The sequence below is a fragment of the Tremella mesenterica genome (genome assembly GCF_000271645.1).
Source record: "Tremella mesenterica DSM 1558 unplaced genomic scaffold TREMEscaffold_3, whole genome shotgun sequence".
Taxonomy (NCBI): domain Eukaryota; kingdom Fungi; phylum Basidiomycota; class Tremellomycetes; order Tremellales; family Tremellaceae; genus Tremella; species Tremella mesenterica.
Genome location: NW_006711227.1, coordinates 555,968 through 569,916, shown reverse-complemented (window position 1 = coordinate 569,916; position 13,949 = coordinate 555,968). Strand labels below are relative to the sequence as shown.

Here is a 13,949-nt window from a genome sequence, read left to right as displayed (position 1 = left end):
TGGGTGAAGACTGGACCTTGGCGAAGCGAAAGAGAAGAAGTGACTCATACCTTTACGAAACCATGTGAGGTGAGTGAGATCATTGTGAAGATTGTTATCTCAGTGTTTTACGATGCATCTGTCATTCGTCATCAGCAGTAAACGACGCTCATCCAGGAGGATCAAGCATGTGGTTACTACAGTAATCAGTACATACATGTTCTTAATAATGGATAGCGGGACGTATCCAACCATATTCCACGTCTTGTGACTACGGCGGCGGACCGTCATCAGTACAAGTAGCTTTAAGACACGCTGGCGTCTTGGGGAATACCGCACCCGTCGTATCGAGGTTGATGGCGCAATTAGCTGAGAGTGTTCCTTGGAGTGTACACTGTTTGTCAACTGCTTTCCTCGTCACTCCTTACTTGGTTCAACCGTCCGAAACATCACAATAACGGGCCTCTGTACCGGAAAAGTGGGTGGGGACGACGAGAGGGACTGAAGCTGAAGGGAGGACGAATGAAAAAAGGGGCGTGCAGAGAAAATCCACGCACATCTTTGACACTTTTAGTCTTCTTAGCATCCCTATCTTCCCAACTTGCATAAGTAAACACCGTGAAATGAATGTATGGGTCGTTGCATGTACTAGGCAAGGTGACGTTTTGCGGTCCGGGACTGTTGGCATTAAGACTTCGAAGAAGAACAGGACCATTCCATATCTATCTTGCTCAGCTGCACTCGGAACACATCCCCTATGAAACCCTGAATTCGGCCCCGAGTATAGGACTCAAAGGTAAAGGGGAGGAAGAGAAGTGGGTATCAAGTAGTGGTTCTGCACATGGAGAGGATTCAAATTTGACGACAGAGTAGAAACTCACATGGGCTTCGCTGAAATCTGCGGTGACACCATATGTTACATTATACGTAGGACAAGTAGGCTGAGCGGTGACGGTGGCCGCAGGAGCTGTCAAAGATGTCGTCCCGCCGTCCCTGTTCATGAGCTTTCGTACGGAATGGCATGTTCTGCGAAGGACGGATGTCGTTTACAGAGTTTATTGTTGGAATCTGGGCACCATGTGCAACGTGCACCTGCTTGTTGCGCGTCGCAGTCGATGTTGGGCAAGCCATGGGAAAGGATTTGGATTTAGACAACTCACCCTTCGCAAGTAACGACCAGGCCATTGCCCTTGGCTCGATCCGGAAGGTAGTACCATCCCCAGAATTGGCTATCGGCATTGATCCCCAAGGTGGTGGAATCTAACGTCGGGACTCCAGAGATGAGACACTACTATCAGTATCTACCATCACGTCATAATCCTTCCTTCTGATATACGCATTGCTCCCGATGCACTGCATGTACGGAAAAATGGATGAGGACAAAATGTCAAAACTCACATGGATCACCTCGGCATATTTAGACGTATTGGCGTACGATGGATACGTTGAAGGCCAAGTGGTAATATCCAATTGCATTGGATCATCACATGCCGAATAAGTTATGTTTTGTTGATAGACCGTCGAAGTTTTGTCTGATGTCGCCCAGACTTCTTGTTTCCCTTGTTTAGCCTGTCAATCAGTCCCAACCCCACATGATTTACAGAGGAAACTTCGTGACTAAAGCCGCTCATGTCGGACGAAACAAAATTCACACACTAATACGCCCGCCATGTGAGACCTTGAGTGTCAAGGGAAGAGACGGGGTGAAGGTGGTTGAGGTGAAAGAGGGAATGAATACAGTGACACGAAGACTGAACTCACGTGGGTCGATGTCCATGCTGAGCCCATGATAGTGATGACACTCGATTTCGATGTGCACGAGGGCTATCTGATCAGCTACTGACACAAACGTTGACATACCAGACTTACCGCTGCTGCAGAACTCGAGGCGCTATTAGAGGCGCTGTTAGAGGCGCTATTAGAGGCGCTGATAGAGGCGCTGCTCAGAGCGCTACTCGAGGCTGCGCTGGTCGTCGAGACCGACGCAGAGCTTGCGGTAGAGGTTACACTGGAGCTTGCACTGGCGGACGGAGGGGGACAAGCGCATGTACTGGGATCAACTTCCCGTCAGCAACAATCGGTTCAGTGTCCATGAGGGACTCACCTAGCGGGGTAGAGAATGCGACTTGCGCAAGAATAAGGAAGATTCCCCACAGGGGCGTCGTCTTGCCGCTCAACAGCATGGTTAGTAGTCAGAAACGAAAGCTGACGGGTAAGATATCAGAAAAGCGATCACGATCCTATCTGATCTTGTGAATAGCGCTTCTGTCCCTCGCTCCCTTGCTCTCACATGTTAGAAGCGAGGGATCCTTTGGACTACCCCACCATATATCTCGATCCATTCAAAGATGAGTCCCGCTGCCCACTGGTCATCTCAAAGGAGGACAAGGAGACGAAGTCGCCCAGGATCATTGGCTATCTATGAAGCGGACACCGGCTTTCAATGAGGTCCCACGTGTGAGAATGTATGTCAGTAGCGAGGGCCCGAATAGTCAATAGTTAGCTCGAATACGGTGGCCCACCTTTCGTGCAGTTAGATTCGAGGCATGGGTGTGAGCTAGGGAATTTGGTCCCCTGACCATCGATCATAATCTCACAGTCGTCCGTGAGATCCCCTTTCAGGATGCACTGAACATCAGCTGCTGAGACGGTTGTACTCGGGACGAGTGCCAGACTGTTGAAAGGGAGGTAGCTCGAGCCCAAGGCAAAGATTGGAGGAGGGGCGGTGAAAGATGAACGCACATCTACGGTACTTTTTGGTTTATTCTCACCCCTATCGAGCCATTTGGCATATGTGTATACGGTATAATGGATGTACATGTCGATGCACGAGCGAGTCTCGTTGACCTTGTTGGGCCCCGTGTTGCCGTCGTTAGTGCTCGAGAGGACCAGACCGCTGTTCCAAACCTTCGACTGTCAGTCATCGAGCTTCACGCCTGTCAGATAGTGAAGATTTGGAGAAATGTGCGGATAAGAAACGCAATTGTTGCACTGCTATGAAGATGATGGACTCACCTGTACAGCCGTGTAGTTGGATATGATATTGTATGTGAGATTATATTCCGGACAAGACACAGGTGCAGTAGCGGCTGCAGCCGCGGCGGAAAGTGAAGTCGTTCCACCATCACTGAGCGTGAGCTCATTCAGGTAGCTTTATGCACAGGGAGGACCATCTCGGCGGGGAAAGGAGATGGTGCCCAAAATTTCCTCAAGCGACTGAGAACCAGGTGGAACGAAGTGTACTTACCTTTCGCACGTCACGTTGAGACCGCTGTCTTTCTTGGTTCCAGTGTCCAAGTCCCATTGCCAAGGCTTTTTCGCTTCAAAGAGACTGAGTGTGGCCGTTTGAAAGGCGGGACTGCCAGTGATGAGACACTGACATTAGCTGTCAACTACCATGTCATTTCAAGGAGTAAGAGACTTACATGAACGGTGTCCGAGTACTTGGATGTGTTGGTGTATGGAGACTCGGAAAAGGGCCATGTAGTGATATCCAACTGCATTGGCTCGTCACAAGAATTGTACTCCACGATCTGGGCACCAGTGGAAGTAGCCTTGTCAGGACTGATCCATAATTCTTGCGATCCTTGTTTGACCTTTGAGTGAGTGTCATCTACACATTCACTACCGTCCGCTGTATGCAGCCTCAGAAACTCGGAAGTCCCGTGTCCTTGAGGTAGGGGTGAGAGGTCAAACAGCTGAGAAGCAAGTTAGGAGGAGCAAGAGGCAATGCTCACATGTGCAGAGGTGAACGCAGAAACTTCGACAACGATCACACCTGAACTGGGGGTACACGACGGCTTGGAGTTAGTTGTCACCCAGACAGCAGAAAACTAAGTTTACCAAAGCTGGGATACTTGAGCTGCGGGGGCAAGCACATGTACTCGGATCGACTGTGAGTCAGCTTGGCACGCACACAGTGTAGACTTAGGATATCAGATTGATAGTTGTATGACGGAATACTCACCCAGAGGGCTCCCAAGGGCAAATTTAGCGACAAGAAAGATCAAAGTCCACATCACAGCTGCCATTGAATGTACGCTGGCCTGAGTAAGGAGAAGACAGACCAGCCGCAGTAGTCTAGTAGTGAACAGTGAGGATACTCCAGAGTCCTGGAACGTGCCATAAGAGTCAGTACTTTCTATTCTAGTGAATACTTCAGCTAACAACCAACCATTCAGAAACGGTCTCCACATGGGATCTTCAGGCCGGTGACAGCAAAGGAGGGATGAGTGTAACGGTAAGCTGACCACGGGTCAGGGGTCCGGGATCCGCTCTTTGTCAGGTGAGACATCGATCAGCTTAGACCTGACACCACTTTTGTCTCTTTCTAGCCACGCCGTGAGCCCCTTGCCCCTGCTTTAGTCACAATACGTGTGGGTTAGTGTTGAAGGGAAAGAAGGAAGACAGAGGGAGAGAGCGGGATAAGTTAGGGAAAGGGGGAGCTGTGAGCCCATTTGCGGGGCTCCATCAACGCGGAGGTCGCCGCTCCCGGGATCGCCCTTCGACGACTCAAAAGTTGAAATTTACAGGTAACTTAGCTTGAACGCTGTCACATCTCTCTTGCTCTGTTCCTAACGCATTATTGCATGAAAAGCATGTCTTCTGAACGTGAGTATATTCGAAGATAAGTATGAGTGACCACGACTGACCGGTAGAACCAATCAAAAACCCTTATGCGGATCTCATCTCCCAGGAGATCTCCATCATTCCTTCGTTCACCCTGGAGTCCGGAGTCACGCTGCAGAATCTTCCCGTGGCGTACAAAACCTGGGGAACGCTCAATGATGCAAAGGACAACTGTTTAGTACTCTGTCATGCTCTCACAGGTAGTGCAGATGTCGAGGACTGGTATGTTTCCTCTCTCTCTCTCTTCATCATTCTGCGAGGTAAGCTCACATTTCAGGTGGGGACCATTGCTCGGACCGGACAGAGCATTTGATCCTACTCGATTTTTCATCTTTTGCGGCAATGTCATTGGATCTCCATATGGAACAATCTCCAGTGTCACCTTGAACCCGGAGACGAATCGTCCTTATGGTCCTGAAATGCCAGGTTCAAGTGTCAAAGATGATGTCAGGTTAGTCCCTTGGACCGGAAGTATATGTATCAATGTTGAATGTCAGGTTGCACTATATCATTTTGAGGAGACTTGGTGTCGAATCTATCGCAGCGGTTGTTGGAGGTTCCATGGGTGGAATGACAACTTTGGAATACCCTCTTAACACTCCTCCGGGTTTTGTCAAAGCTATCATTCCTCTCGCTACCTCCGCCCGACATTCAGCATGGTGTATCTCATGGGGTGAAGCACAAAGACAATCCATCTATTCTGATCCGGAATACAAAGACGGTTATTATTTCGAGACTCCTACTGGAGTCGACCTGACTCGACAACCAGCGCGAGGTCTGGCCGCTGCTCGCATGGCGGCACTTCTGACTTATCGTAGTAGAGATTCATTCGAGAATAGGTTCGGTAGAAGAGCCGGTGTCGGTAAACCCAATAAAGTACCTAAAGGAGGAGTGAGGATTATGGGTGGACCAGAAACTACGGATCCGAACGCTCCAGGAGAGAGTGATTTGGCCAGGAGTCCAAGAGAAATAGCTTGGAGAGAACATAATGATGGTCATAAGATTAGTGGGGCGGGACCATCAAGACGAGGATCAGAAAGTAGCACAGGGAGTTCGGTCGTCAAGGATGGGGAGACGACCTTGATTGTGGACAACATTAAGTCGAAAACACAAGCAGGAGATGGACAATCGAAATTGGGTACTGGGGGTGAAAGAGCTCCGAAGATCTTCTCCGCCCAGAGTTATCTTCGTTATCAGGGTGACAAGGTGAGTGATCACAGGTCTGAGATATGAACTCCGCTCACGTCATAGTTCACTGGTCGCTTTGACGCCAACTGTTATATTCATATCACGAGGAAACTCGACACTCACGACTTATCACATCCTTCCGCATTCCCCCTTTCCCCTGCCCAGCCTACACTTTCATCAACCCTCATCCCCCCAGAAGACCCAGAGGATCCAGAACAGATCTTCGCCGCTCTTCACAAAGCTCTCTCCCTCCTGCCACCAGCATTGGTCATAGGCATCGAGTCCGACGGTCTGTTCACCACCACCGAGCAGAAAGAACTCGCCGCTCACATTCCCGATGCAGAACTCGTCGTCATTCCCTCACCGGACGGACACGATGGCTTCCTGCTCGAGTTCGAGGCTATCAATGGCTGGATCGACGGATGGATGCGACGAAAAATGCCTACATTCTTCGCACAACGAGTGATATCTTTAGACGAATATGACAAGGGTGAAGAAGGTTGGGACATTAAGAAAGAAAGTGTATTCGGGGAAGCTGAAGCAGACGTCACACGATGGTAACTAGTCAGTCAATCAAGCGCCGTTTCATTATATCAACATCTCTCGAAAAAATCTGCATATGTCTATTTTCCAGTACAAACCTAGTCAGATCATATACAATTCCGATGTCTACATATAAGGGTCGTCGCTACTACTGAGACGAGTCATCGTTACTCATGATGGGGATGATGCAAGGAATGACTGAGAGGGGGATGCTCCTCGGGTTCAGACTTGACCCTGTGATTATCTTCGGCTTCCCACTTCTCACTTTTACCATCCCATCCCACACCCTCAACCTTGAGCTTCTGACTCCCGAGCCTGGCGCTGAAGAACCGTCGGCCATGTTCGCCTGGGACGACCCTCTCCTGGGTTTCCTCCAACCATCCTCGCACGCCAGTCCGCAGGTTGACATAATTGACAGGTCCACCTTGTGTCGCAGTTTGTAGATGTAGGTACAGTCTATGAGCGAGGAAAAGCAGCAGGAGGGCGGAAAGACCACATGTGGAGAGAAAAGCGGTGAAGAGGAGGACAGGAAGGAGGAGGGATACTGGTTCAAATCAGTATCTTGCTTTCTTCGTCTCGATAGGAGACTTACTCGAGATGAAGAGTACACCCATGACAGAAAGACAGATCATAATTGCCGCAATGCTCAAAATGAAACTGGTGGCACCAACTACGAAAGCCCTGCTTACTCAGCACCTATCACAGCTCGCGCCTCAGATCGCACTTGAGCCACGACTTGTCCACTCACACGAAACAGAAAATTGGAATGAAGCTTAGTGCAGAAAATAGAGCCAGGAAGGTCTTTAGATCAGCTTCACTCCGTTTGAATATCCTCTGGAAGGGTGACTCACGAACAACACGGGTTGTGTTTCGGCGAAGTTGCGAGCCGTATCGGCGTATGGCATGGCAGCAGCTTGCAGTCTGAATGGTTTCAGCGACGGTCAGAAGATGAAGTAACGAACGACCTCACCTGTCCGATTGTGCCCGGACTTTCCTCACTGTCTCCTCGACCACTTTGTGCACATCGCGTTCGACACGGGGCTTTGAATCGGTCGACATATTTGTTCCTTCTGAAAGGTGGGCAGGGTCCGTACTGATATCTGAAGAAGCTGGGGAAATCTTGACAATGTCAGAGTCTTGATCGTCGTATCCCGCTTCCATGCTGATAACCTGGAGCTGAGTTGAAAGAGAAATCCTTGGTGAATGGATGAGATGAAAGTGTTGTTTCCTGATGATGCGGTCATTCCACGTGGGGGTGAAACCTAATCGATCCTCCCCTCTACTACCAGGACCTCCCCCACCTTACACGCCGTTGCCGACATAAAGGTACATTCAACATTCCTTCTCTACCCATGTCTCTTATCTCACTTTTCAGATCATGAACCAGACTCCTCAAATAGCCCAAGACTTGCTCAAAAATCCTACAGACGAGCTGAAAGAGCTTTTGTCGAATCCCTCTACTCGGGACATCATGTCCACCCCCGGTCTGAGCGTGGCCAACGGCCACTCACCTACGAATAAAGTGGGCGATGGGAGGTTACAAGTTGTTGACGAGCATCAGAACTTTACGTGAGTCGTCAGCGTGATAGACTCGTCATAGTGAGATACCGACAGCTGACTCTTGATCAGCAAAGACCTCTCTAGCTATCTTGAAAGATGGGGGCTGCTCGACAAGGGCTTTGCCTACGACGTAGTAGCTGTCTTCGGCTCGCAATCGACTGGCAAGTCGACCCTGCTCAACAGGCTCTTTGGCACCTCGTTTGACGTCATGGATGAGGCCAAGCGACAACAAACTACCAAAGGGATATGGATGTGTCCCTCTGCGTACTCCTCCACGTTGGTTATGGACGTTGAGGGGACAGACGGTAGGGAAAGAGGCGAGGATCAAGATTTCGAGAGGAAAAGTGCCCTGTTCTCCTTGGCTAGTACAGAAGTGCTCATTGTCAATCTTTGGTGCGGAGTTTTCAGTTGCATGTGAGCGGTGTCACTGATCTGTAGGGAACATCAAATCGGTTTGTACCAAGGGGCCAACATGGGATTGCTGAAGACCGTCTTCGAGGTCAACTTGGGGCTTTTCGGAGGGGGAGTAGAAGAGAATAAACCGAGGTGAGCAGTAAGCTTGACATCCGTTTTACTCAGCTAAACTCCATAGACCCCAGGAGAAGACGCACATTCTTTTTGTGATCCGAGATCATGTCGGTTCTACCCCTATCAGCAATTTGACAGCCACTCTCACAGCCGACATGGACAAGATCTGGGCTTCATTATCAAAGGTACGACTTTCTCAGGGGTCTCTTTTGCAAGCTGATATTCCAGCCCGATCATTTGAAAGAATCCACTCTTCAACAGTATTTTGATCTCTCCTTTGCCGCTTTGCCTCACAAGATTCTGATGCCGGATAAATTCGAAGAGGCCGTGTTGGAACTTCGAAAGAGATTTGTAGATCGGAGTAGGAGTGATTACATCTTTCAGCCTGCATATCACAAACGTATACCGGCCGACGGTGTTGGGTTTTACATGGAAGGTATTTGGGTACGTTCCATATAACGTCAGGGTTTAGCTGATCAAGTGTAGCAACAAGTCTTGACCAACAAAGATTTAGATCTGCCTACGCAACAAGAGCTCCTTGCACAATTCCGATGCGATGAGATTTCCGCAGCCGTCATAGACACCTTCAACGTCAGCTCAAAGGTGGTTCGAAAACCTGTCGAGGCGGGTTCTGTGGTAGAGGGCTTGGGAGCTCTGATCAAGGACTGGATCGCCACAGCTTTGAGTGAGCCTTATTTCCTGTACTCTTGTCAGGCTCGGCTGATGTGTGAGGCAAATTCGACCGCGATGCGTCGCGGTACCATGCTGGCGTGTATCAGCGGAAACGACTGGATCTCCTCGCTGTGTTGCACACCTCTCTATCGCCTGTCTTTCTTGGTCAAGTGAAAAATCTCCACAAGATGGTCGCTGCGAAGTTTACCAAGGACATCACTGCGGGTCTAAAGGATCCAGGATACGACTTCGCTGCGGTAGTGAGCAAGGGCAAGGCGAAGGCTCGAGAAGAGTTTTTAGCCGGAGCAAAGGGTGAGTCAACTGCGCTATGTGGCTGTGGACCATTGTAGCTGACTTCACCAGAAGTCAAGGTTGAGAACACAGATTGGGAATATGAGCACGAATTTGAACTGCTAGACGAAGATCTGAGGCTTATTGCCGATCGATGTAGGGCGGACGAGACTAAAAAGATGGTCAACGCTATTGAGGTGAGTCACAAATGGTAGTCGTGAGGGTCATACTGATGAATAGCGGACGGTCAAGCGACAGTTGTTGGAACCTGTTGAATTAGCCTTAAGTAAACCCAAACCTGGCATGTGGGACACGGTCTTGACTGCCTATCGCCAAGTTTCGTCCACAGCGGAAACCACCTATCTGACAAAGGCAAAGAGTGAGTTCTGAGCTCTGAGCAGAGCTTACGCCAGGCTTCGGGTGCACAGACGAGGAGAACGAACACGCTCTATCCACCATTCGTGCCCGCTCATGGATGGCATTACGGCGCAAGTTGGAAGAACAGATATCAGATGCGACCATTCTAGGTACTCTACGTACGACATTCGAAGAGAGATTCCGATATGACGAACATGGTGTTCCTAGGGTCTGGCGACCGGAAGATGATATCGAGACAGCGTTTACAAAAGCCAAAGATGAGACCCTTACCCTTCTCCCATTGTTCGCAAATATATCACCTACCCATTCTACACTCCTTCCTAAACTTCCTACTCCAGAGGTGTCCCATGATGTAGACGCCGATCCTACACCTTTCGACCCGTCCACAGCGTACAACTTGATTTCTCCAACGAGAATGTTGTCTTTGGAAAATCGGTTCAAACGCGATGCAGATGCGGCGTATGTGGAGGCGAAGCGAAGTGTAGTATCGAGTGTAGCTCAAGTACCATTGTGGATGTACGGTGCCTTGGCAGTGTTAGGATGGAACGAAGCCATGGCGGTTTTGTTTAATCCATTATATTTCGCTATGCTCTTGGTCATTGCTGCTTCTGCGTGAGTCTGCTTTTCTTCTCCAGCCTCGACATTTCGCTTCCTCACTTCCAGTTCAATGTGCTCTGTATTGCCACCCTCATCTCTTCATCAGTCGTTTTTGCGCGTCATCGTTGTATCTAATCTGCGCCGAGGAGGGAAGTGCTGGTTATTCAACTGACAAACAGATATCTCATTCTCCAACTGGGTCTTGCCGGACCCCTCTTACAAATCTCACGGACGATCATAAATGAAGTGAGTGGTTCCCACTAAAGTTTCACGAGCTTACCTCAGATCCGTCGGATAGCTACAGACAGATTAAGGGAAGCTTTCGCCGATGTACCAGAAGCTAGACAGTTGGTGGAGCCCGTGTCGGCCGTGGCGAGCGGTGTGGAGGATAAGGGTAGGGAAGCCAGACGTAGAGGTGATTTGTTAGGAGAGAAAATTGCAGAGTTGGACAAGTAATGTGTATGCATTGTAGCATTTTGTGTTTGTACCGTATTTTCCCAGTTTTGACATCTTCACGCATTGTCCCTTGCAGTAACTCATCGTTTTCGACCGCATTATCCCTCAACTGAACACGATGGGTAAGAAAACTGACCAGATGGGTTTCCATCTTGTTCCCCCGTGAAATCATCAAACAACACGGATCAATTCCTCCTTGGGATCCTCGGGATCCTCAGTATTCTCGGAATCTTCATTGGTAGACACAAAGCTTCCACCTAATCCTATGACATCCAACACCGTCTTACCTTCTTTTTTCCCTACTACAACTCTGAAAGGTTCTTTCACAGTCAATTCAGATTGTCTATGTAATCCTATCTAATCAGCCTTTCGATATTCACAAAGCTAAGTGGGTCCGAACTCACCTTCGATTTCATCTATCCTATTTCGAGTTTTATCCAAATCTTCATCGAATCCAGGTTCCGAAATGACCGATTGGACTGCTCTAAGAAGTAACACCGAATCAGGTCTTACATGATGATGAACCTTATTGAGTCAATTCGGTCCTACGCCGGGTCATGATCTTTGACTCACATCTATTGAAATGATCTAACGTCAGCACCAAGTAAATTTCAGATGAATGACGTAAGATGAGTCAGAACTCACATGTGCTTGATCGAGAGGTTGGAGGAAATCAGTTCGAGTGGATATAACTCTAGCTTCTGCGTAAGACACTTTTGCCATTTCGAGATCTTCGTCCAATGTGGTCATGGTGATATCTTCGGTAACTGGTGGGACTTTTTGTGCTAAATGTCGAAGAAGTAGCCAAGAACAGCTGAAATGTCAATTCTTTGTAACAGGAAATGATAAAAAGATCTCACCTGGCCCATTTTTGCTCGTCCCTAGTTTCTCAGCTCCAAACCTGACTGACTGATACAAGTGGTGTGGTGAAAAGAAAGACTCACATGACATCATCGTCGTGATCCGGTATCAGACCAATTCTGTATTTCGTCATTTTCACACACTGAAAAGAGGGGAACTTAGACATACCTTGACAACAACCATTCTTTCTCCATCTCTACCATATACCTAGCTTCGTCTATCAAATCAGTACGAGGAAATTATTGGAAGTAGCTGAGAGACTTACCTAACATATCTGGTGCTCTTGCCACACGAGCTAGATAGCTGGTTCTACCTCCCACTAACTCATACACCTGCCTGAGGATGTCATCGCTTTCCACTTTGACTTCTTCCGATTCAAGACCAGATTGGATCTGGAGAAGACTAGCGCGTCGTAGTCGTTGTAACGCACGGATGGACTCGGCAGCTGGGAGATCGTACACGCTGACGATACGCATACGTGATGCGTTTTTCTTCATCATATCCAGACACCCTGTTCGTCAGTGCAATAAACTTGCATATCTAGGAAGATAATTGTGCTCACAAAAGTCATCGGTGGAGAATAACATGGTGAGGATACCCTTCCAAGTCAGCTGGTGGGCAAAGAACAAATTTGATGACTCGCCCCTTCGGCCCATGCTTCAGCTCGTTGTTGTAATTGATGCAGCAACGCATGACCTTCAGGACTATCTGGGAATAGATGGACGTCTGTATGATCAGCTCAGTGGAAAAGCTTGGGGGAACACCATCAAGATCCCTTTCCGATGTCACCTACTATTTCACACGATGAGACAGAGAGTGATTCGAGACTTACTGTTGAACGCCAACACCAAAGGTCGCTTGTGTTTCTTGGCATACCGCAAGGCGACCTTCTCTAACTTGTTCAACGCACGTTCAACATCCAATGCAGGTCCTCCTTGTCTTGGATCCGCTCGACTGAATAATGATCCCTGCCAGTCTTCGAAGAAGTCGAAATCGAGTGCTTTTCCAAGTCGTAATCGGAACACTTCGAGGTCGGGGTGGGCTATATAGTCAACTCAATATACTCAATGATAAGGGAATAAACAGGCTTGCCTTCACAAAAAGAAGCTCCCTCTGCGCTGATTTTCCGCATCGCACAGTGAATTAGCTCCTTCAATGACAAGAGAAAGAAAACCTACTCAAGAATCATAGTTCCCTTACCGGAACCTTTAGGACCTATGATGAGGTAGTAACCACCCCGTTCCTCTCCTCTCACTATCCGATCTATCAATCCTTGCTCCTTTCGTTCGATGTGGGCTGCATTAGGAGCATGTAGAGTCGACAGTTCCAACGCAGGATCATACCCAGGCTCAAATGCTCGTTCCATACGCGACAAAACATGGGCCTTGTACCATTCCAGGTAGCCGACCCCGGCGCCGAACACCATTCCGAGTCCTACCATCGTGGTGAGGGCGGCTTGAAAGCTGGCCGAAGATACCCATTGGTGCCAGAAAGAGTCATGGCGATTGGAAGTGGTAGAGGATGAAGGAGATACCGGGTCAGAGGGACCGACTGGGTTTTGAGGGATGGGAGGGGACGGCCAAGATGGGACGTCGTACCGAGTCGAAGAGGAGGACAGGGAACGGGCAGAGAGAGTACGAAAGGGGAGATTGTGAGATGAGGAGAGGCTGAGAGGATGGACGGACAGGCGAGACGAGTGACGAGCTACACGAGTGAGCGTGGGGATAAGGACCATATCAGATGCCAGACTAAGTAACTTGTATGTTAACACATATGACCTGGAGCATGGAGCAAGGCGAGTTGTCACTTTCGACACGTCCACCGCGACTGATTTCTTTCTCGTTTGACTGGTGTCGATGGCGATGGTAGGGTACAAGCTGCTAGCTGCTACTAGCTACTTGGCCCAAGGGATCATAGGGTGACCCGAGGTCGATGGATACGGGAGAATTAAGCATAAGACAGCCGCCGTCACTATCGTGAATGTCATGACTCAGGGAAGGAGAGGAGGAAACGACGTGCCTGCTTTCTTCATTATCGTATCCTTCCCCAACGTCAACATCCTCCTTACTTGACCTTGTCCTTTTGTAGAAGTTGGTTCAACCTACCTTACCAGTAGTAGTAGAGATCTCTTTCCTCCTCGTCATCACACTCGTCTTCCTTGGCATCCACCGGATTGACAGCCTTCACTCTGACCACATCCATAGTCATCATGCCATCCCCTACAAAACATCGTCCACTGTCCCGACAACCCTCATCCCCTTCCCTCG

At 49.0% G+C, this 13,949-nt stretch overlaps 4 protein-coding genes across 4 annotated transcripts; 2 read left to right on the top strand and 2 right to left on the bottom strand.

Annotated features, from left to right (window-relative positions):
* Positions 1–250: 250 nt before the first annotated feature.
* TREMEDRAFT_60985 (uncharacterized protein) lies at positions 251–4,010 on the bottom strand (the record flags this gene model as incomplete). Its single annotated transcript, XM_007003391.1, has 16 exons — positions 251–373; positions 537–701; positions 861–972; positions 1,140–1,267; positions 1,378–1,548; positions 1,741–1,803; positions 1,849–2,039; positions 2,502–2,607; positions 2,722–2,892; positions 2,995–3,106; positions 3,227–3,291; positions 3,360–3,371; positions 3,405–3,677; positions 3,717–3,779; positions 3,814–3,872; positions 3,947–4,010. 16 exons carry the CDS (start codon positions 4,008–4,010, stop codon positions 251–253), a joined length of 1,878 nt encoding a protein of 625 aa, XP_007003453.1.
* Positions 4,011–4,532: 522 nt separating this feature from the next.
* On the top strand, positions 4,533–6,975 carry TREMEDRAFT_38232 (uncharacterized protein). The gene is made up of 5 exons (XM_007003245.1): positions 4,533–4,590; positions 4,638–4,830; positions 4,886–5,059; positions 5,106–5,814; positions 5,860–6,975. The coding sequence occupies exons 1-5, from the start codon at positions 4,569–4,571 to the stop codon at positions 6,355–6,357; spliced, it is 1,596 nt and encodes a 531-aa protein (XP_007003307.1). The 5' UTR covers positions 4,533–4,568; the 3' UTR covers positions 6,358–6,975.
* A 710-nt stretch (positions 6,976–7,685) lies between these two features.
* Positions 7,686–10,851, top strand: TREMEDRAFT_43206 (uncharacterized protein). The gene is made up of 12 exons (XM_007003283.1): positions 7,686–7,908; positions 7,969–8,292; positions 8,338–8,445; positions 8,492–8,612; positions 8,656–8,871; positions 8,914–9,112; positions 9,160–9,411; positions 9,463–9,587; positions 9,631–9,769; positions 9,804–10,380; positions 10,545–10,611; positions 10,651–10,851. Exons 1-12 carry the CDS (start codon positions 7,718–7,720, stop codon positions 10,819–10,821), a joined length of 2,490 nt encoding a protein of 829 aa, XP_007003345.1. The 5' UTR covers positions 7,686–7,717; the 3' UTR covers positions 10,822–10,851.
* A 141-nt stretch (positions 10,852–10,992) lies between these two features.
* On the bottom strand, positions 10,993–13,890 carry TREMEDRAFT_68082 (uncharacterized protein; the record flags this gene model as incomplete). Its single annotated transcript, XM_007003622.1, has 13 exons — positions 10,993–11,174; positions 11,226–11,346; positions 11,395–11,409; positions 11,467–11,635; positions 11,682–11,702; positions 11,766–11,801; positions 11,851–11,899; positions 11,948–12,193; positions 12,245–12,281; positions 12,486–12,724; positions 12,781–12,800; positions 12,861–13,349; positions 13,793–13,890. The coding sequence occupies 13 exons, from the start codon at positions 13,888–13,890 to the stop codon at positions 10,993–10,995; spliced, it is 1,722 nt and encodes a 573-aa protein (XP_007003684.1).
* Between the last annotated feature and the right edge of the window lie 59 nt (positions 13,891–13,949).

Bases quoted from the DNA above. Each gene is read 5' to 3' on its own strand.
- TREMEDRAFT_38232 (XM_007003245.1), top strand. From the start codon at position 4,569: ATGAAAAGCATGTCTTCTGAAC. The intron at 5,060-5,105 runs GTTAGTCCCTTG...GTTGAATGTCAG, and splicing joins AGTGTCAAAGATGATGTCAG to GTTGCACTATATCATTTTGA. The intron at 5,815-5,859 runs GTGAGTGATCAC...CTCACGTCATAG, and splicing joins TTCGTTATCAGGGTGACAAG to TTCACTGGTCGCTTTGACGC.
- TREMEDRAFT_43206 (XM_007003283.1), top strand. From the start codon at position 7,718: ATGAACCAGACTCCTCAAATAGCCCAAGACTTGCTCAAAAATCCTACA. The intron at 7,909-7,968 runs GTGAGTCGTCAG...ACTCTTGATCAG, and splicing joins GACGAGCATCAGAACTTTAC to CAAAGACCTCTCTAGCTATC. The intron at 8,293-8,337 runs GTGCGGAGTTTT...ACTGATCTGTAG, and splicing joins GTGCTCATTGTCAATCTTTG to GGAACATCAAATCGGTTTGT.